Below are 22,395 nucleotides of genomic sequence, written 5' to 3' on the forward strand. Positions count from 1 at the left end.
GGGTGATTAGAGGCCAGGAATGCTGCTAAATATCTTCCAATGAACTGGACAGTTCCCACAACAAAGAATTCTCTGGCTCAAAATATTAAATGTGCATAAATTGAGAAACCCTCATTTACATAATATTAGTGATTACTCACTGCCAGGCACTGTGCTGGGGCATGGGGATACATGGATAGAAAGTTATGATCTTAGTACTCAGGGAAGTTCCTTAGAGATATTTATTATCTTAGTACTCAGGAAAGAATTGGATATATAAAAGGTAACATGATCATCAATATAATATTGGTATATATGTAAGATAAAGTTTATCTGAGGGACATAGGGAAATTTTCAAAAAAGTGATACTAGAACTGTTGTTCTTATTTTACCTTTTACTTAAATTTACATAAAGTGTATAAATAGTATAGTTACAATTTAATGGATTTTCAGAAAATGAACATACCCATGTAACCAGCATCCAGATCAAGAAACCAGAATAATTTTTTTTGTTTCTTAATCTCTTCTTTTTTTAATTGAAATATAGTTGATTTACAATGTGTAAGAAACGAGAATATTATCAGTGTCCCAGAAGACCCTCTTGTGCCCCCTTTTCCTCACAGCCCAACCCGTGAGAGTAACTACAGTTCTGACTTTTAGCATCATAGATTTTTTGGGTTTGTACTAACCATTATATAATTGAAAGTGTATAGTAGTATGTAATCTTTTGTGTCTGGATTCTTTTGCTCAACATTATATTTGTAAAATTGATTTATACTGTTACATGTAGTTGTTTGTTGATTCTCATTACCATTGTATAAATATGCCATTGTATAAATATACCATTGTATAAAGAATTGATTAATTCTACAATAAAGGCACAATGGCTGAAATCATAAGTCTGCCAGTAGGTCAGTCGGCCTGCAGAATGGGTTTTGAGGAGGCAGTGGCAAGAAAGAGCCTGGAGAGGGGTAGAGTCAAATGATGAAGGCTCTCTGTGTCATAAAAAAAAAAGGCATTTGGATTCTTTCTAGTAGGAAATGAAGATATATATATATATATTTTTAAAGATGTTAAACAGCAATGAATTTAATGAGATTTGCATTTTAGAGAGACTACTTTGGCAGCAGAATAGAGAATGGGTTGAATGGGAGTGAACTTAGCTACAACACCAATTAGGATGTTATTGGAATATTCAAATAAAAGATGCTGAGAACCTAAATGCAGATGTGGGTAGAAAGGTTAGATTACTCTCAAGATAGAATTTATAACACTTTTTGACAAACGAGGTATGGAGGTTGCAGAGAGTAGTTTTCTGAGCCACCTTTCAAAAGACTTTGTGTGTTCCTGACATACAAAATGTGTGCGATGAAGAAAAATAATAGAATTAAATGTTAGTAATTAAAATTGAATTCAAAATAACATTCAAATGTATCTATAGTGTTCAAACTTGTAGAAAAACAGATGTCATTAATTGAAAATGAATAAATTGATGGGAATCTTTATGGAGAATATGTAGGAAAATTGTTAACAGTTTAGATGAAGGTTAATGGTATTGGCCCTTTATTTGTTTTAATTTTAATCTAAAACTTATGTCTTCCTTTTTGTTGTTTCAGAATTTTGCTATTTTTATTTTTATTTACTAAATTTGTACATTTAGTCATGAATAAGGTGGTTTGCAGTTCAGGAAGAAAAAATAAGAGATAAGTGTGTGTGTGTTTGTGTGTGTGTGTGTGTACTAAAAGCACAAGTTGAGAAAGGAAAGGAAGAAAGGGGTTAAAATATTGCATCTCTGTGAATAAGAAGGAAATTGTCTGAAGTGGAATTAATAGAGTTCCCAGTTATCTCTAGGTAGGAAGATTACTGTGTTTTAATTTTGTTTGTGTATGCATCCCTAAAGAGAATAAAGGCAGTGAGTCAGAAAGTTCCCCGTAGTCACCCCTAATAGCATCACTTCAAAGATGCATTGACTGCTATCTGAGATAGTAAAGTCAGTTGTCTCTTTGTGACCTAGAGAATGAGTGCAATTAGCTTTTGATAACAGAGCACACTGCTTATTAATGTTTTTAAAATGAAGAACTCTAACATGAATTTTTTTAAAGCTGTAAGCCCTTTATTAATGGATGTGATTGTTCACCTAGAAGACCCAAAAGAATCAGCTGAAAAGGTATTAGAAGCAAGAAGAGTTCAGGATGGCAGCTGAATATGAGTATTTTATTTTATAAACATCTATATGCTAATATTACTTAAATTAGAAACAACCCACTAGAAAAAAGTTTGGAAAGATTTCATTTGCAATAGCAGAAAAAAGGAAACTTCATAATACCTAAGAATAAACTTAAGCCATTTGACAGACCTGAAAAAAGAAAACTTTATTAAAGGACGTAAAATATAGCTTGAATGATTAGGAAGTCATGCGATATTCTTAGATGCAAATATTTTTGTGAAAATATTTTTTGTGTAACTTATCAATTTACCTTAACTTGATTAATACATGTGATATAATTCCCACTGGAATTTTGGAGGAGAAATTGATTCTAAATCAACAAAGTTGATTCTAAATTTCATTTTAAAATAGCAAAGGTATGAAAATAACTAGTGATTTTTTTCAAGTAAAACAATAAAATATAAAGGCACAGCAATGACAGGAAAATAAACTCAGAAAGAAATGCAACCAAATGATATTTCATTAACATACCTATGTATAAAATTGGAATTTAGTATTATATATATATGATACATCAAGACATTGGAGGAAAGAAGGGTCGATCATTCAATAAAAGGTGTTGAGAAAATTGGCTATCCATTTTGGTGGAGAAGACTGATCATGCAACACAGAATTAAACTACAGACATTAAATATTAAAAAATGCAAACTTATGATTTAAAAATTAAGATGTTATTTTTATCTCTAGGTAAAAGAAACCTTTCTAGGTGAGACATGAAACCCAGAAAATATAATAAAAATAATGATAGAACCCCTGTATAAGCATTTAAAACCTCTTAATGGAAATGTCAACTAAGTAACAAATTTTACTAAGCAACTAAGCAACAAAAATTGTAAAAAATGTCAAAATTAATATTTGCGATAGATTTAACTGCCAAAGGTTTAATATTTTCAATATATTAAGTTTTCTAAATATTAAATAGGAATAACATGGCAATGAGTAGAATAGCAGGCAAAGGATATATACAGGCCATTTGCAAGGGGAAAGAAGCACGTTGCTTTTAAATATGTACTCATAACTGGTAAGAAATGTAAATTTTTAAAATATTCTGTTTCTTTGTACACATCAGTTAAATAACTATTTAAAACTGAGATTGCCTGGAATTGGCAGGGTTTAGATGAAAAGAGCATTGTTGTTTGGCATATAAATTGTTATCATCTTCTTGTAGGGCAGTGTGCAGTGCATCAAAAACCTCAATGTAATGATGATATAAAAGACATTCATTTTATAGGAGAATAAAGCATTTTACGAAAATTATATGGCCTGGAATAATTGTTGATTTGGAACTTTGAAAAACCTTCCCTCTGTAGAAAAATTTGACCCAGTAAAAGGACATACCCTATGAGGCATACCCTGTTAAAGGACATATACTGTCAGTCTTTACATTCACTCTTGCCCCAAAATACCATGAGACCAAGGAGCAGGGAGCAAGAGCCAGAAATGTAGGAAGCCAGGACTTGGGAGAGGGAGAAGGAGATGCTCTGAGGACAGATGACCATCGCAGCACTGCTGGTAAGACAATTAAACTTAGACAAGCACCAATGTGTAAAGCTCAGCCTGGGATCCCTGAGACTATGAGACACTTGTGGGAGGCTGAAGTGGAACTGGTCAGTGGTGTCCTCTGATTAAAGGTTGAAGCAGAAATAAATTTTCTCTGTAGGAAGTTTTCCCCACTTTCGGTCAGCCATACTCTAACAGATTAAAATCAAGTAATGAATGTACTACCAAAACTCACCAAGCGCAAGTAAGGCAGCAAAACCATTAATCAATAGATGGACTGAAAAGATGACTGCTAGAACTGTCAAATACAAAATACAGAGAAGAATTAGGTGAGCATTATCATTTATTATCCATATTTGGAAAATTTTGTTTAGGACAAATACTAAACCACAAAGGATGCAGACACAACAGAAGTATATCAAACTGTCCCTGACAATCCAAGGTTAAGTAGTGTATGATGAAATATCCAGAAGAACAAAGACATACTGGGTTGGCCAAAAGGTTAGTTCAATTTTTTCCATAAGATGGCTCTAGTAGTGCTTAGTTGTCTTTAAATTCATTCAAAACAGTTTTGTTAGATTGTATTGTGACAGCTGTCATATCAGCGTGCATAAAATAAAAAAAAATCAAAATTGGTAAATTTTTGTGTAGCCATTTTAATATTGAAGATGGAAGAAAAACAACATTTTTGGCATATTATGTTTTATTATTTCAAGAAAGGTAAAAACGCAACTGAAACGCAAAAAAAAAGATCTGTGCAGTGTATGGAGAAGATGCTGTGACTGATTGAAGTTGTCAGAAGAGGTTTGCAAAGTTTACTGCTGGAGATTTCTCACTGGACGATGCTCCACAGTCGGGTAGACCAGTTGAAGTTGATAGCAATCAAATCGAGACATTAATTGAGAACAATCATTATACCCCACTTGGGAGATAGCCAACATACTCAAAATATCCAGATCAAGCGCTGAAAATCATTTCCACCAACTTGGTTGTGTTAATCGCTTTGATGTTTGGGTTCCACATAAGTTAAGGGAAAAAAAAACCTTCTTGACCGTATTTCCACATGCGATTCTCTGCTTAAACGTAACAAAAACATTCTGTTTTGAAAACAAATTGTGATGGGCGATGAAAGGTGAATACTGCATAATAATGTGGAATAGAAGAGATCATGGGGCAAGCGAACTGAACCACTACCAACCACACTAAAGACCAATCTTCATCCAAAGAAGGTGATGTTGTGTGTATGGTGGGATTGGAAGGGAGTCCTCTATTATGAGCTCCTTCTGGAAAACCAAATGATTAATTCCAACAGGTACTGCTCCCAATTAGACCAACTGAAAGTAGCACTGGATGAAAAGCTTCCAGAATTAGTCAACAGAAAACACATAATCTTCCATCAGGATAACACAAGACCACATGTTCTTTGATGACCAGGCAAAAACTGTTACAGCTTGGCTGGGAAGTTCTGATTCATCTGCCATATTCACCAGACATTGCACTTTCAGATTTCCATTTATTTCGGTCTTTAGAAAATTCTGTTAATGAAAAAAATTTCAATTCCCTGGAAGACTGTAAGAGGTGCCTGGAAAAGTTCTTTGCTCAAAAAAGATAAAAAATTTGAGGAATATGGAATTATGAAGTTGCCTGAAAAATGGCAGAAGGTAGTGGAACAAAAAAGTGAGAACATTGTTCAATAAAGTTCTTGGTGAAAATGAAAATGTGTCTTTTTAGTTTTACTTTAAAGCCAAAGGAACTTTTTGGCCAACCCAATACTTAAAAGGTGAAAACATAACAAGAGACCATCATTTATGAATGAGCAAATGGGGAGAAATGGGACTCTTAGCAATAAGAAAACATAAGTTAAAAACTTTAAGTATAAGAACAGAGAAAACAGCAGATTGGACCAGTAGAAGAGAGAATTAGCATACTGAATTATGTACCTGAGGAAATTACCTCATTTGGAAACAATTACATAGAGTGATGATGTAATGGAAAAAAGAGAGACATAGGTTATGGAGAATGAAATGAGTAGGTCCAAGATATATTATTATATCAAAGCCCCAAAAGAAGAGAATGGAGGAAAGGCAATGATTAAAGGGATGATGGCTGTAAATTTTACAGAACTGATGGAAAAACATGAATCCACTGATCCTAAAGGAATAGTGTATCTCAAGAAGGATAAATAAAATAAATTGATGCCTAAACACATAAAAGTAAAACTTTAGAACCAAAATAACTGAGAAGATTTTAAAAGTTGTCAGAGAGAAAGGACAGATCACTTATATAGGAATGACAGCAGGCTTTTAAACAACATTGGAATAAAATAGATAATAGAATAATATCTTAAAAGTATTAAAGAAGTTATATTGGAAATTATTTTGTACAGGGTTTCATTTTGTGACATACATGTGTGAAGTGTTTATTTTGAGGTTCACAATATACTACAAAATTTTCTGAAATTTTGGATAGAGAGCAGTTAGACCATATTCATTAGGTCAGGACAACAATATTATCATAGGATACCATGTACCTATTACATAGGATACCATGTACCTGTTACATTTGTGGTTTGTATTAAAAGTTACAAAATGTTTTCCTGAATGAAGATATCTTAGATGCTTCAAACTTAGTAATCATGTTTGACTTTCTTTACTAATATTAAAATGAAACAGTTATATTTCACAACTGAATTAAATATCTAAATATTGTATTATTTTCTCTTCCTAATATAATATTTAATACTTTCTATTTTTCTACTGCTACCTGCCTTCTCACTTTGATGTTTTGAGGAACAATTTTTAAAAATCTTCCATCATGTTATTACTTATATGGGGAATGTAAAAAATACAGCACACTAGTGAATATAACAAAAAAGAAGCAGACTCAGAGATATAGAGAACAAACTAGTGGTTGCCAATGGGGAGGGCGGAGGAGGAAGGGGCAAAATAGGAGTAGGGGACTAAGAGGTACAAACTATTATGTATAAAAAATAAGCTACAAGGACGTATTGTACTATACAGGGAATATAACCAACTTTTTATAATAACTATAAATGGAGTATAACTTTTAAAAATTGTGAATTGCTCTATTATACACCTGTAACTTATATAATATTGTACATCAACTGTACTTTAATAAAACAGGAAGGGAGGGAGGGAGGGAAGAAGGAAGGAAGAAATGAAGGAAGAGAGGGAGGAAAAAAGAAAGGAAGAAAGGAAGGAAAGAAATACAGGACTCCCAGTTAAATCTGAATTTCAGATAAATAGGAATGTTTTTAGCATACATATGCCCATTCAATATTTAGGGAGTACTTAAGCTAAAAATTATTCACTATTTATATGAAATTCAAATTTAAATGGATATCCTGTGTTTTATTTGATATCCCTAAAAAATAAATAAAACTCTTCCATCATGTAATAAAAATAGTATATTTTAAATAGTAAAAATAATATATTAAAAGCTATGCTTCTCCCACATTGTAATTTTGCTTCTCACTTATAATAATTTTACTGTTTTATTTAATTGGTAAACTTTGAAAGATCTTGAGAGCAATCCATAGAATGATCTTAATATGCCAGCATTGAAAACTCACTGATTTTTGAGACTCATGTCAAAGTTATCCATAGTTAACCAAAAGCAGTTTCCCTTTATCTGTAAAGATTTATGCCCAGAATATATCATATTAGATTGAAAACAATATAGTGTCTCATATTTCTATGAAGTAGCATGTAAGTAATTTTGAGGTTACTTTTCAATTATGATAATGATTGTGTCATATCATATCATTTGTCTCTTGCTTTATTTTTTTTGTATTTTTTATTGAAGTATAGTTGATTTACAATGTTTCAGGTGTACAGCAAAGTGATTCAGTTATACTTACAGATATATATATCTATTCTTTTTCAAATTCCTTTCCTTTATAGGTTATTACAAGATACTGAATATAGCTCCCTGTGCCATACAATAGGTCCTTGTTGTTTATTTATTTTATATATAGTAGTGTGTATCTGTTAATCCCAGATTCCTAATTTATTCCTCGCCCTTTCTCCTTTGGTAACCATAAGTTTGTTTTCTATCAATATGTCTGTGAATCTATTTCTGTTTTGTAAATAAGTTCATTTGTATCATTTTTTTTAGATTCCAACGTGTGTGATATCATGATATTTGTATTTATCTGATTTATTTAGTATGATAATCTCTAGGTCTATCATGTTTCATTCTTTTTTATGGCAGATTAATATTTCATTATGCACACACACACATACCACATCTTTATCCATTCCTCTGTAGATGGACATTTAGGTTGCTTCCATGTCTTGACTATTGTAAATAGTGCTGCCATGAACATTGGGGTGCATGTATTTCTTCAAATTAGAGTTTTTGTCTTTTCCAGATATATGCCCAGCAGTGTGTCCCTTGATTTAACTAGTCTTTATTGCTTTAAATATGCCCAGGAGTGTGTCCCTTGCTTTAAATAGTCTTTACTGCTTTAAATAGTCTTTAATGTTTTGGATTTCTATTAATTACTATTTATTTAGCTTCCTAACCTACCTCTGCCAATGACACAAGAACAACTCAGACCTACCCTCCATTTTAATAAATAATTTTAAGAGTAAATCTACATTTTCCCTGATGGATTTAGGCCACATTTATTTTGAGATGCTGGAAATTAATACTATAATTTCATTCTTTTTTAATGATTCCTTCCAAGTTTAAACAACTGCTGTTTCTCTTTGATGTTTTCTTGTCATTGCTCCTGGAGATCAGAGACAGGTCAGAAAGATTAAGAATATTCCTTAAGTGCACCCATCATGTTGTAACATAAAAAGCTTTTAAAAAATAGAGAATTTGCAGAAGTGGTGGTATCTGAAAATTATTCACAGAAAATTCTAAAAAGTCTGATAACTTCTGGGAAACTTGTGTTCAAAAAAGAAAAAGAAGGAAAAAACAAAGACTCCTCTGGGAAACCAGGACACGACAGAATCTAATGTTGCCACTCTCCACATCCCCACCTATTTCTTTGTTTTCTTTCCTTTCTCTAGAGACAAACTTGGTTAGGTATAGACGTCTGCCCTTCCTATTACAGTATTGATTGAGCAAAATGTCAACTTCCATCTGCCCCAGTTAATGTTCCTACTTTGGGCACCTTCTACTCTTGGATACTTAATTTTTATTATGTGAAGAGAAGCTCTGAGTTAACTCTTTTCATAATTACCTATCTGGTTACCAAATCTTTCAGGTTTGTTTTATAAACCTGAACTTTTTATATCCTTTGTTTGTTGATTCTTGTGTATTTGGTTTGGGCCTACCATATGCTGAGCTACACTTAGGGGTACAATTAAGGGTACAGTTAGGGGTAAAGCATATAATTGGGCTAAAATGAACATCAAGGTAGCATTGAAAGAGGCAGTGTTGTAAATGAGCAGCCTCAGGAGTGTGTGTGTATATTCTTGTGTATGTTGTTTGCGTGTTAGTAGAAATGGTCATTTCTACTCATTCTGACTAGGTGATGGGATTTGTTTAGTGGTGGTAGATAGAACCAATTTCTTCTTCCCCATTCCCACCAGCTGCCATAATAAAGTCAACTATTCAGTTGCTTATAGCCCTAACCTAAAGAACTCAACTCCAGTTCTAAGACATGTACTTGTGTGTACACACACATATACATTATCCTCAGTTTTATGAAGTGTAATTGTTTTGTTCAAGGATGGACTCTATTCTGACTTCTAAATCTCAGACTTGAAGGCAACATAGGCTTTATTTGGATAGTGAACTGCCTTATTCTAAGCATCATAGTCTGGATGTTCTGAAAAGAGTTTGTGATCTTCAGAGCTTAAATTATAGATCCTGATTCTAAGATATCAGCTCTAAGTTCCATACCAAAAAAATATATTTGGTGTGTGTATACACAAGGGTATACACACACACACACAAATATGTAAGTTACAATTCCATGGAAGAATCTCATAATTATAGAATAAAATATTTCTTTTATCTTTCAAATTAGAGTGTATATAAGAGCTGCTATTTAACTTTTTAAGAAGTTTTTTTATCTTTTTTGCATTCCTACAGTTTTACCTTTTTCATCGGCGAAGGATAGCTGCAACTCTTTAGAATAGTTTTTAAAAATTGGGCCTCTCATTATTTTAAGTCCTTGTTAAGAGATTTTTCTTCCATTATAATAAAGGTAAAGATTTTCTTTCATCTGACTTATATCAATTTTATTTAATAAATAATGTGTTCTTGCTTTTATGTGTCTTCCAGATTGTAACTCACTGAGTTATTTTTCATTCTTTTTTTTGAGAGACTCTTGCAAAGTAGATTTTTCTACTATAAAGTATAATGTTGTTGATTTTAAGTGATTATGATAAGACCCCTCTGTTTAGCATGAGCAGCAGAGCATTAACTTGAGTCAAACGTTGCCTCTTTGCGTTCCCCTATTTTACAACATCCTGGGTCCAAGTCCATTCTGACTTGTCAGGCTGATGTTGTTTTCACAGCCTTAATTTGTAATGTATGGTTGTTATGGAAATTTTAAAAATTATATAAACTTATTTGGCTTACCAATTTGAACAATTTATTTACCATAAGTAGTTATGGATACTTGCTTATATTTTTTCATCTTTGCTTACGTATGTAATTACGTAGCTGTTTTCTATTGGACTTAGGTGAAAGCATAAATGCAGGAGGTGCTGTTAGTTATTTTTCTTCAAAATATATTTATAATCTTCTCATTTTCTTTTCCCAGTTTACTTTGGAGGTTTTATGGTAATGTCCAAGGCTATATTCCTGGTCATTGGTATCTCCAAAACTGCTGTTTCTTGATAAATCTTCATTAAGTTTTCAAGATTATTGCTAGCATATTGCAATCTTCAGACATCTGGTAATTCACACACATTCAAAAACAAACGTACCCATAACTTCTATTCTGTACTGCTTCTGGTAGAACTATTCAGTTTTCACAATTGCTTTGACTGTAGTCCATTACAGCAACTTGTATGACATAAGTGACTTTAGACTTTTGTTTTAGTACAAATCATAGTATTCAACATTTGTTAAGCACTTACTACGTGTTAGGAATGATACTTAGCATTTTTATGTTCTGTCGCATTTAAGCAAAGTACAAAGATCCTTCCTATGTCTGAATAGGGTGTAATACCTTGTAAACTGAAAACATATAATAGATTTAATGGATTAATTTCAGAATTGGAGTCTACAGGCCTAAGTTTTATTGATTTACTGTGTGGCTTTGCATTATTCATAGAATTTATTAGTGTGTCTATTTCTTCACTTACAAAAAGATAATAAAATATGTCTCCTCTGTATTATGTAATATAGGAATATGTTGTGTTTAAACAGAGAATATCTATAGATGTTTTGTAAGAAAGGCTCCATAAATAAAACATTCTGATGTGAATATTTCTCCTATTATTAAATTATGTTGCTAAATAATAGTATTCATGTTTAGCTCTCCAGTGCAATAAGAGAAATAAGAGCTTTTTCACAACATTATAAATTTATGTTATATATAATGTTATCATACTAGCATTATAAATATGACATCCTTTTAGTTAACTAAAATTGCTTTATAGTGTTAACAATTTAGTTTTATAAGATGGATAACAAATATTATTACCCCTTTTTACAAATGGGAAACTGAGAGATGGATAAATTTCTGGAGGCATAAGAACAAAAGCTTATATTTATTTAATATGTGAATAATGAAGGACTATTAGGTTATAGATGACGAATAAAAAGCCTGATCATAAAGTGAGAGGTTAGTAGCTTTAAAATCCATCTTTAGATGAGCAAAACCGTAAGAGAACAAGTTATTTAATTCAAGCTACAGCATGTCATAGCCTCCAAATACTTAATGTGTATGGATTTTTCTCTCATCTTTACTATTGAAACTTCTACTAAGTTAAGCTTATCGCAAGACAACAGCAATATTGCATTTCTTTGCTTTTAGGAAGTACTGTACTCATTTCCATCTTTCCCAGTTGGCCTGTAATTTTAAAACTGAGGGTGGTATGAGAAGACAAAATGCAACACCTTATAATAATATTTAAAATAGGAAGGAGCTGTTTTTGGTTTTTCTCTTTTCTTAGCAGTTCTTCCACTCACTCTGTTTCCTTTACCTCACCTATTTCTTCCTCTCACTTTTTCACATGTGTCTGTTTTGGTGAGAATCTAGTTTTGTCGCAAGAGAACTGCAGATGTGATAATTACGTGTTTCTAATGTGGATACTTCCTAAAGAGGCCACCAGTGAGAATTATTGTATCTTAAGGCAAAAGAGCAAAGTTTTAGATTTTCTAAAATCAATTGGCAGTGAGTCATTTGCAAATAGTATTTATAAGTCTAAAGTAGGAGCTTATTTCCTTTATTCTCAATTAAGATGTTTAAGAATGGCTTAAATTATGTTGTTATATGAACATTAAAAACTTACACTGCTTTTAGTAAACCAAGTAATTATGTGTGACCATCAATAGAGTGGAAATCCAATGTATAGATATTTTTAGGTAGCTCTTATGTTTCTACTTATATTATACACCACTAACTACATTAAAAAAACAAAATTCCAAAGTAGCTGGAGTAAAGAAGCTGGGTTATACATTCACCAGTTAACTGAGCAGACAACAGCCTTTCAGTACAATTTCAAATTGGATCATCTTTCTACTTCATCTTTCTTCAGATTTGAGAAACAGGATATTTTTCCATATCTATATATCAACTTTTGAAGAATATGAATGAATAACATTTTCTTCTCTATAGCTTAAAGGACATGTAACCAACAATCTACAATAAAGGAGAACTTTATTATTTTTCACATAGTGCCAAAAATGAATAAAAGTGTAATGCATATATAAAAATGCTAATAATCCATAGAAATACCACTATTTTCTCCCTTTTCCTGGAATGAGATATAAAATAGTACAATTTATAAGTAGACTATAAAGATAAGTGCTATTCTTGTGAAAATCTCTTATAAAAAATAATTCACTCATTTGAGTTCCCTGATTTTTTGTTTGATAATTTGACTGCCAATATTTAGATAAATGAGGAAAATAATATGAAAAAGTACTCACTGGGTAAAGAAATTATAAAACTTTGGAGTACTCACTGCTATACATATACTCAACTTGGTTATTTAATAAGGGTTGAGATGAACAATGGAAACAGTAGACTCTTCGCTCAACATCTCATGCTCACTGCAGAGTACATGTTCGTTGAATGGAATGGACGATGAAATTGCCTGGAGTACTTAAATTTTTATTTTTTTGTTTCTTTCTCTATAATTATACTGTCTCCTTTGATTTTTCATTATAACCAGATCTTACGTAAATATTGTACCACTTTAACTGAAAAACAAAATGGAGTATCTCCATTTTGAAAAGCTTTCTGCTTCTTCCAAGAGTGGAAAAAGATGTAAATATTTAAGAAGGCTAAAGCTCCAAGGAAGAGAAATACATTACCAGTGCATTCATAACTCTCAAATTAAACTGGAATAACTATTTTCATTACTTAGTTGCAGCTTCTTCTTTGTAGCAGTAGTTTTTAACCACTTAGTCACACTGTTACGAAACAATGACATGATTAGTTGAAAGGTGTTTGTAATTAGTAATATAAGATTAACAAAATCTGTATATGAATGTTTTTAATCAAGTGGAATAAATTAAAGACTGCCCTTATAATACTGCGACTCTTACTTCCACTCTGCTCTGCTTCTTAAATGAGGAGAAAAAAGAGTAAATTTATAGCTGGTGTTCCTTGAACATCCCTATGAGTTAGTCATCTATGTAAATTTTATTCATCATGTATAGTCCTGAGAAAAAAATATATTAAAGATAGCTTCTCTGTACCATAGGATACATATAGAAACAAGATCTGAATTGTTTGTTTATTATAACCTTTTATTAAAGTGTAAAATAAAATTTATGTGTTTGAGTCAAGAAAATGTATTTGGCTGACGTTAATGGATAGAGTCAGGAAAGTTTGATTGGCTGGCATTAAACTGCCTATTTTTACCTAATTTATCTCCTCACTAGGTCTATATTTTGCTCTGATGAAGGATCCTCACATTTATTTCAATCTATTTTACAAAGTTGATTATAAGGTGATTATGAATATTAGAACAAGTTGTGTACATTATCATGAGTCTACCTCATTCCTTCTATCTGCAGTCTGTTTTTCAAAGTGTAGTCCTCTGACCAGCATCACAAGCATAACCTGGAAACTTGTTAGATATGCAAAATTTGAGACCCTAGCCAGACATTCTGGATCAAAATCTCTGGGTATGCCCAGCAATCAGCATTTAACAAGGTTTCTAGGAGATCCTGATGCACACTAAAGTTTGAGAACCACTGCTGTAATCATATCCCACCTTGATAGCTTAACAAGGTTATTAGTACCCATTAGATACTGTTTCAAAGATAGTCTTTGTTATTTAAGATTATTTAATCAGCAGAGGGCACTGTAGTAGTTGTTAGGAGGAAATTGTATTAAATCTACATGGTCAAGTAACAAGCATGTAAAAATTAATGCATAAATTATACCTGTTAATAAAAATATGTCTATAAACATAAGTAAAAGCACTATACTAAGTGATTTTTCACCACCACCATGCATACAAGAAATTTCTGCACATTTACATTTAACTATTGTGTGTCCTGTGCATACTTAAATATCATTGACTTTTAGCAATAATGTTTTTTAAGGTAATTTTTCCTATGAAGGTTAAAAATGGACTTGAACTTCATTGACAATTTCCCTGGACTATAGAATCATTGTTTATGACACCCTTTTTTGCAACTTGAGTAGTCTTTGAAGCATCTTTCTGACTTTCATGTTATCTTCAAAGTGTCAAGGGTAAAAGAAAAAATCACAATAAGTGATTTTGCGTAGGAGATTGCAACCTTCAAAGTTTAGAAAGTATTTAGAAGTTAAAAATAAAATGTCTTATTTAAAGAGTATAGCTAAATCCAATTAAACCTCATTATTTTGGAAACTACTAGTCCAAAAAAGGTTATATCTGAAGTAAGAATATAAATTTCTACTATTGCTCAAGGAAAAACAGAATTTGGTAATCAAATTTAATAATTTATTTTAAAAATGTGGGAAACGGAATGAAACTAATTAAGAAAAAAGGATTTCAAACTTTAAATGGCATCTTTTTTTGCCATTGATTATGAATAGTCCATTGATAATGATTGCTTGTTATCTACTTGTTAACAAGTACTGATAACCTTCATTTATCTGTGCTTGTCATCCTAATGTATATGATTGAAGGAATAAAGCTACATTTGTTAAAACCACTCTTCTGTTTGGATTTTCTAGTAAGTTCGACAGATAGTTTTTTCTCATTTTATTCTAAACTAACTTTTATTCTCTTGCTCTTTGCCTTCTAGTTGAGCCTCTCCATTTACAGTTTACAGATGTTTTCACCCAGCTCTTGCCCTCCTGTCCATCTTCCAATTTCCATATCGTTTGGCTGTTTCTTCCCTTTAGATACCATTATTTCAGTATTCTTCTTCCTGCCCCCAACTTGTCAATGTTCTTACATTTAGGTTCTTGCTCTCTGTTCTCTTTCCCCTCATCTTTGGTTCTCAACCACTGTTTCTAGGTTTGGTTTCTGGATTTTTGTATTATTTCTCTTCTTTAACTGGTATAATCAAAACTGCAAGGATGTAACAATTGGAAAGCAGAGGCATAGAGAAAATTGACATGTATTGAATACCTACTCTATGCTAGGTGATTTACTTACATCATTTAATTCTCATAAAATGTAGGTATGCTTTATTATTAGCTGCATTTTATTCATAAATACACTGAAGCTCAGAGAGATTAAATATTTTGTTCTAATTCACAGAGCTACTAAGTGACAAAGCCGGGTTTCAAGCCTGTATGGGTTCATTTATTCACTCCTTTATTCAACGTTCTGTGCACGTTCTGTATGTTGGACACTATGGTAGGTGCTTCAACAGATCCGGTCCTTACTCTCCAGACCTTAATTGTATGGTGGTATTGTCTGACTTCACAGATGGTGATCTTTTTGCTACACCAAACAGAAGAAGAGAAAATAAAAAGTAAATAGAATGGTTCTGATGTTTTATGGAAAAGATGTATTTGTTATAGATGTAAGAAAGACTATATTTGTGCATTATTTAGGAATATATAGCAAAAGGGTTGCTTTGTGTCTAGTCCTGGAGAGGGTCTTCCTCCTCACTCACCCCTGTCAACACCAATGCCTTGTAGTGGCATCACCACAATATATATTTTCCTCTTATGTTCTATGCTGTACAAGATTTATGTCTATAGGCCAACATTGTCTAGAAAGTCTTCAGAAAGAATTAACTGTCCTCCCTAAATTATGTTTGGAAAAAGATGAAGACCCCTGTGTAAGAATACATACATTCATTCATCCATCTATTATCCATATATTTACTAATACCCTAAAAAGTATTTAAGATGGTTTAGCCAAATACATAAAATATAACAGAACTTTTAATAAGATAAATATGGAAAATAGGGCAAGGAAAAATAAGATGAAATTGGGTTGTATTCAGTAAGCCTACTAAAAAATATTCATAAATTAGTCTCTCTTCTCAACGGTAACTTGATTCACAGTCATCATAATTTTAAAGACAAACTGGTATCACAGAAGTGTACCCCATTCCTAGTTGTAATACGTAAGAGGAAATTTCTCCTACAGGTCCTCCTAAAGAGGACCTCAGTACAGTGTGGTGAGCAATGTTCTCAAATACTCGCTAAAATAAATATGAGTTTCACTGAGCCATTTAATTGTATCCACCTGCATACCATAAAAGCAAAGTCCAGTAAAACAGTTCTTTTAAAAGTGGATGAGCCTTTTCAGGTAGATCACTGTGGTCTGGCCAAATCCGATGGTATATTTTAGAGGATCTCGAAAAATGAATGAATTACATTTCTTTTAGGTAATTCTCATATGTAATTTGTCAATTGAGTTTTTCATGTACTAGATAACAGTGAGTTTGCACACTCTTACAAGTTTTACTCACTACTGCAACATCATTGCATAGAATACCACCTAGTACATAGTAGGTGCTTAATAAGTATTTGTTGTATGGATGGATAAATGCTGTGCTTTGAAGTATGTAAGTGAAAGACTTCCTCTGTCACTTCTCTGTTGATATTTTCTTCCTTTGTCCTTAAATAACGTGTGCTACTATACTTTGGAGTATATCATCTTTATGTGGACCCTCAAATTCTTTAAATGTCATGCATTGCTTAGGTGACTTTTTCAAACAGATAATGAAATAAATATTAACCCTATACAAAGAGCTGTTTTAAGATTGTTCTCAGTAACATCCCTTTGTTGATTTTTAGGGCTCTAAGATTTTAAGGTCCCTAAGAAGAAGTTGTAAACTTCAGTGAAGCAATTTTAACATGGAAATAGTGTTTCTTCTCAGGAGACCTCAAAATCATACCGGATTTATTAAATTTGGAAAACATGGGATAGATTATATATAACACTAGCTCAACAATTTTCAGCTATATATTGATATTTTAATGAAAGTAGTTAGCTCCCAAACTTAGAAATTTAAGTATGTCCTTTTCTCCTTCCTGTTGGCCCCTTATTTTTAAAGCAGGTTTTATTGAAAAGCTTTATGGTAGTGTTAATTTTCCTTTAAAATTTCTGACATTGTTCAATATTGCATTATGCTGGGATTCAGTGAACCAGTAGATTACATCAATTCCAGTAATCCTTTATTCTATATAATTATAAGGGATTAACTAATTTATATGCATCTTAAAAGTTTATTTATAACATCAACTGGCATGTAACACATACTTGGTGCATTTTAACTGCTCTGCCCAGATTTCTTACTCTATGAAAATCTATTGAGCTATTATAACAATCTGAGGCTTCATTTTAAAGTTTAGGTTATTAGGCTAGATGAGATATTTACCAACCTAAATTTTGCCTAGAACAGTGATTTTTACTTAGGACGATCACTCGACTTCTAATGAAATATTGAACTATCAATCTTTCACTATATTTTTCCATAACTTACTTTTTATTTTGTCTTGCTTCTTACTTACTGTAATACTTTATTTTGCAAGCTTTCTTCCTGTGTTGCTCCCAGTTATTGTAACCTGCTACATATGTAGAAAGAGGATTAGAAATGGATTAAATCATGTGTTTCACTCCCAACTTTAGCCTAAAACATATCTTTACCATCACATTATGATAAATATATGCCTATTTTCATTGACCTTTAGAAAATGAAATTTTCTTGCCTCCTTCAGTACCTTATTCGAGGTTTAACCACACTTGTCTTAAGAATGCCCTATCTTAAAAGTTCTATTATATAGTTAAAGCCTATCACTTCATTAATTCTTTTTTAAAAACAATCAGTTCATTTATATCGAAGATATGGAAATGGTAAATCTAGAGTTTTTCTTCTACCCAATTTATGGGGAAAGTTGACTCGATGATTTCTAGAGTTCCATTTATTATATCATAAAATCATAGAGCTAGGAGAGATACAAGGTGATCTTGGGTTTTTACGGACTAATTATTTCAAGAGTAATAGACAAAGAAAACTACCCAGATTTTTTATTCTGTGAAAATCTATTGAGCTCTTATAGCAATCTGAGGCTTAATTTTAAAATATAGGTTATTAGGCAAGATGAAATTTCTATTAAATACTTCTGAATTGTAAGGGATAAGAAAGGTCTGCTAATGTAAAAGCTCCCTTGATGTTCTGGTCCTCAGCTTTTATTCAGTGGTCCCAAAGAATTGAGTCTTGGTGCCTTAAAAAAATATTTGGAGAACTACTAAGTATGGTTTATAGATAGCATGATTTATAATTAAGTTAATTTTACTACTCTGCCTTCCTTATTTTTGGTTAATTTCACTCAGTCTGCTATTTAATCTTTAATTACAGGCCACAAAAGAAGTAATAGAACGGGAAGCGCCAGGGATGGCCCTGGCAATGCTGATGGGATCACTTAATGTTACACCTCTGGGCATGCTCTCTAGGTAAGAAAGTCACCAACATGTTGCAAAGAAAATTAATTCCATACCACTAATCACTACAATAGACTGATAAACCTAAGAAACTCCAGTCATACCACTTAATTTTGCCCCCCTTATTTCCCAGAGTTATGAGTCTCAGTATCCTGTCTAGTTAAATATTGGCCACAGTTTCTTTCAAGTTCTTTTTTTGTTTGTTTGTTTTTGCATATTGTGTTGAAACTTTTAGAAAATATTGTATTACTGCTAAAAGTTATCAATTATAACCCCAAGAAGAGTCCAGTTTATTAAGATGTAAAATATTCTTTTTTTGTGTGATTATAATCATCAATTAATTTCCCTTAGTTGTCATTAAATACTAATTTAGTAAAACTAAGAAGTAGAGTCTTTTTTAATAAGTTTTTACAAGTCAGTTTATAAATAGGCATGTTGATGTGTGGTCATGAAAAGAAGCTCAATCAATAATATATTACTAGTATATTAAATTAGTGTATTTAAAACTATGCCTTTGTTGACCTAGATGGTGACATCCATCCTCAATTTGATGGTTTAGTTACTTATTTGTTATTATTTTAGCAATTCTTAGATTAAAATCCCCTTTAATGAGAACAACATACATCACTTACGTTAAAGACAGAAATATCAACTTAGTGAGAATCTGTTGATTTAATGACCATTGATTAATACAGTTGATTTCAGAGCAATCTAGAAAATATACAGCAACTTTATAATTGCAGGGTTTCACAATCATTATTTATAGCCATTTATTGATCCTGTGTGCAATATGAATATAAAAGTAAATATATCTATTGAATGCATAGAATATGAGTTATAATGCTCTTTCTGTTACTTAGACTAAGTTTGTATGCCATAAATGTCAGCCACTTGAAGCACAGCTACAGGGAAATGTGAATGGGTCATTAGTTAACTGTATTTTCTTTCCTGTTACAAATACTATATTATAACATTTCATTTTAATAAGAGCAAAAAAAGAACTAAAGTAGCTTGATAGAGATTTTGAATTTAAAAGTCCATGCTGGTCTTTAATGAACTCACATTGATTCTTTTATGCTGTTCTTTTTTTTTTTTTTTTTTTTTTTTTTGCGCGGTACGCGGGCCTCTCACTGTTGTGGCCTCTCCCGTTAAGGAGCACAGGGTCCGGACGCGCAGCCTCAGCGGCCATGGCTCACAGGGCCAGCCGCTCCGTGGCATGTGGTATCTTCCCGGACCGGGGCACGAACCCGTGTCCCCTGTATCGGCAGGCAGACTGTCAACCACTGCGGCACCAGGGAAGCCCTATGCTGTTATTTTTTTAACCCTTACTTATATTACCTGACTGTAGGAGATCAAAGGTCACATTTGGTCTCTTTTCTCTATGGAATTAAGTAGTAGTCTTTGAACATAAAAGAACTCTTTCTTGGCATTCAAGGAATATAGTCAAGAAAGAATTAAACGTTACCTCTTGTTAATTATTTTATAATAAAAATCTAATTCAACAGACATAATAATACTCTATTTGCCAGGCCTTGCATTAACCATTAGGGATGTAAGTATGGAAAGAAAAGTAAGAAATGGTCCTTACCTTCAGGATCCCCAGTTTATCTGGAGAACTTGTTCCTTACAACTGCTAAGGTAACTCTTTAAATTGAATATAGCTTTCTTGATCTAATATAGAAATAACACTTTTGCCTTATTGAAAGATTTTTCTGGATTAATTTCTCCTCTCCCTTCTGAATCCACATAATTACTGAGCAGTAGACTGCTGAGTGAATGGGAAATAAGTTAGCAAGAGCTGATTTTAAGTATTTTGAAATAAGTCCATCATCTTTAGGCTGAAGGCTTTGAAAACTAAAGTGTACACAGCATAGTATACACAAGCAGATTCTATATACACATGGTATACACAGTCAGATTCTTCTGGCTTTTCTTTATGTTCATTACCTATTGAACTGAGAGTTTATTTACAAATTTGAAACAGAGATAGTAGTTGGCATGAGCTATGGAAAAGGGAATTGTGGACTATTTCCCTTAATGTTTATTTTTTGGTGCTTTTCAAATCGTTTAAAAAAAATGTTAAACAGCCATGATTAGATTGATGCTTCCTTTGTTTAGCATTTTTACCTTGTATGTACTTGGGGCTTTGTACATGCTTATATTATAACACGTGCTATATTGTAATTATTTACTTTCTTGTCTGTTTTACCTAATTTGTATAAAATCCAAATTTGTATTAAGAACAGCAGCTTTATCTTATTCATTTTATATCCTCAGCCCCAAAACAATTTCTGACACATAGTAGGTACTCAAAAAAATGTTTCTTGTTATGGTTCCTATTGATAACTCAGTGTTTCATCCTAGCTGTAATAGAATTTTTTTTCAAGGTTAAGTAATGCATCAAGTTGGTGCCTTGCCTTCCTATTTTTATCTCTAGAGAGCAGCATTAAATAAAAATAATTTTTTTAATTACTACATCTGTTTAAATGGTTTTCATCTGCTTGGTTAACTTAATATCTTCCAGTTTTCCAGTTTTTTTTGTACAAGTAAGTTGGAAGATTGCATCAAGTAAAGGTTAAGAGTGTCATCTCTGAACTCGGACTGCTTGGGTTCTATTCTTGTTCTGTTACTAGTTACATAACATCGTTTTTTCCTCATCTCTATAATGAGGATGTTAGTAGTACCAGCCTTCTTGCATTAAGTAAACTAGCCCACTTAAGTGCCCAGAACAGTTGATTCATAGTAAGTTTAAGTGTTGATCACTGTTGTGTTGTTATTTGTTCAGAATTCTAGTTCTTAGAGCAAGTCTGCTGGCAGAACCTTTTAATGCTTTCCTTCATCTGGAAATGTCTTTATCTTACCTTTATTTCTGAAGGATATTTTCACTAGATATAGAATTATGGATTGACAATTCTTTCCTTTCAGCATTTAAAAAAATGTTATTCTATTCTCTTCTGGCTCCATGGTTCCTGTGGAGAAATCCACAGTCTTTTGAATTGATATTCCCTTATATGTTTGATTTTTTTCTCTGGATGCTTTGAAGATATTTTTTCTTTATTTTTGATTTCAACAATTTGATTATTATGTATCTGGGTGTGGTTTTCTTTGAGTTTATCCTTTTGGGTTAAAGGAGCTTCTTGAATCTGTAAACTTATGTCTTTAACCAAATTTGGGAAATCTTTAGCTATTTTTCAGACTTTTCTTTTTCTGCACCAATCTCTTTCTCATTTTCTTCTGGTACTTTTGTGATATGGATTATACATCTTTTGATAACATGTCACAGGTTTCTGATGTTCACTTTTTTTATTCATTTTTACTCTATTCTTCAGATTGTTTTTATTAATCTATCTTCAAGTTCACTGACATTTTTCCTCTTTCATCTTTATTTTGCCTTTGAGCCTATCTAGTGAATTTTTTAAAATATTTGTTTACTTATTTATTTATTTGACTCCGTTGGGTCTTAGTTGCAGCATGCCGGATCTTCACTGAGGCATACAGGATCTTTCATTGCTACACATGGGTTCTTCATGGTGGCTCACGGGCTTCTCTCTAGTTGTGGTGTGTGGGTTTTCTCTTCTCTAGTTGTGACGTGGGCTCCAGAGCACGTGGGCTCTGTAGTTTGCGGCACGCCGGCTCTCTCACTGAGGCGCGCGAGCTCAGTAGTTGTGGCACATGGGC

At 32.4% G+C, this 22,395-nt stretch overlaps 1 protein-coding gene across 11 annotated transcripts in view; it reads left to right on the forward strand.

Moving 5' to 3' along the window:
- The window catches only part of GPHN (gephyrin), a 626,342-nt gene that overhangs the window by 284,369 nt on the left and 319,578 nt on the right, over positions 1–22,395 (forward strand). For all 11 annotated transcript variants that reach the window (XM_027111532.1, XM_027111539.1, XM_027111540.1 and 8 more), the window contains one exon: positions 18,635–18,729. In XM_027111532.1, coding sequence (XP_026967333.1) covers positions 18,635–18,729 — 95 coding nt within the window. The remainder of the gene's footprint in view (positions 1–18,634; positions 18,730–22,395) is intronic.

Source organism: Aethalodelphis obliquidens, unplaced genomic scaffold (assembly GCF_003676395.1).
Source record: "Aethalodelphis obliquidens isolate GAN/ISIS:26980383/991018 unplaced genomic scaffold, ASM367639v1 scaffold10, whole genome shotgun sequence".
NCBI classification, from domain to species: domain Eukaryota; kingdom Metazoa; phylum Chordata; class Mammalia; order Artiodactyla; family Delphinidae; genus Aethalodelphis; species Aethalodelphis obliquidens.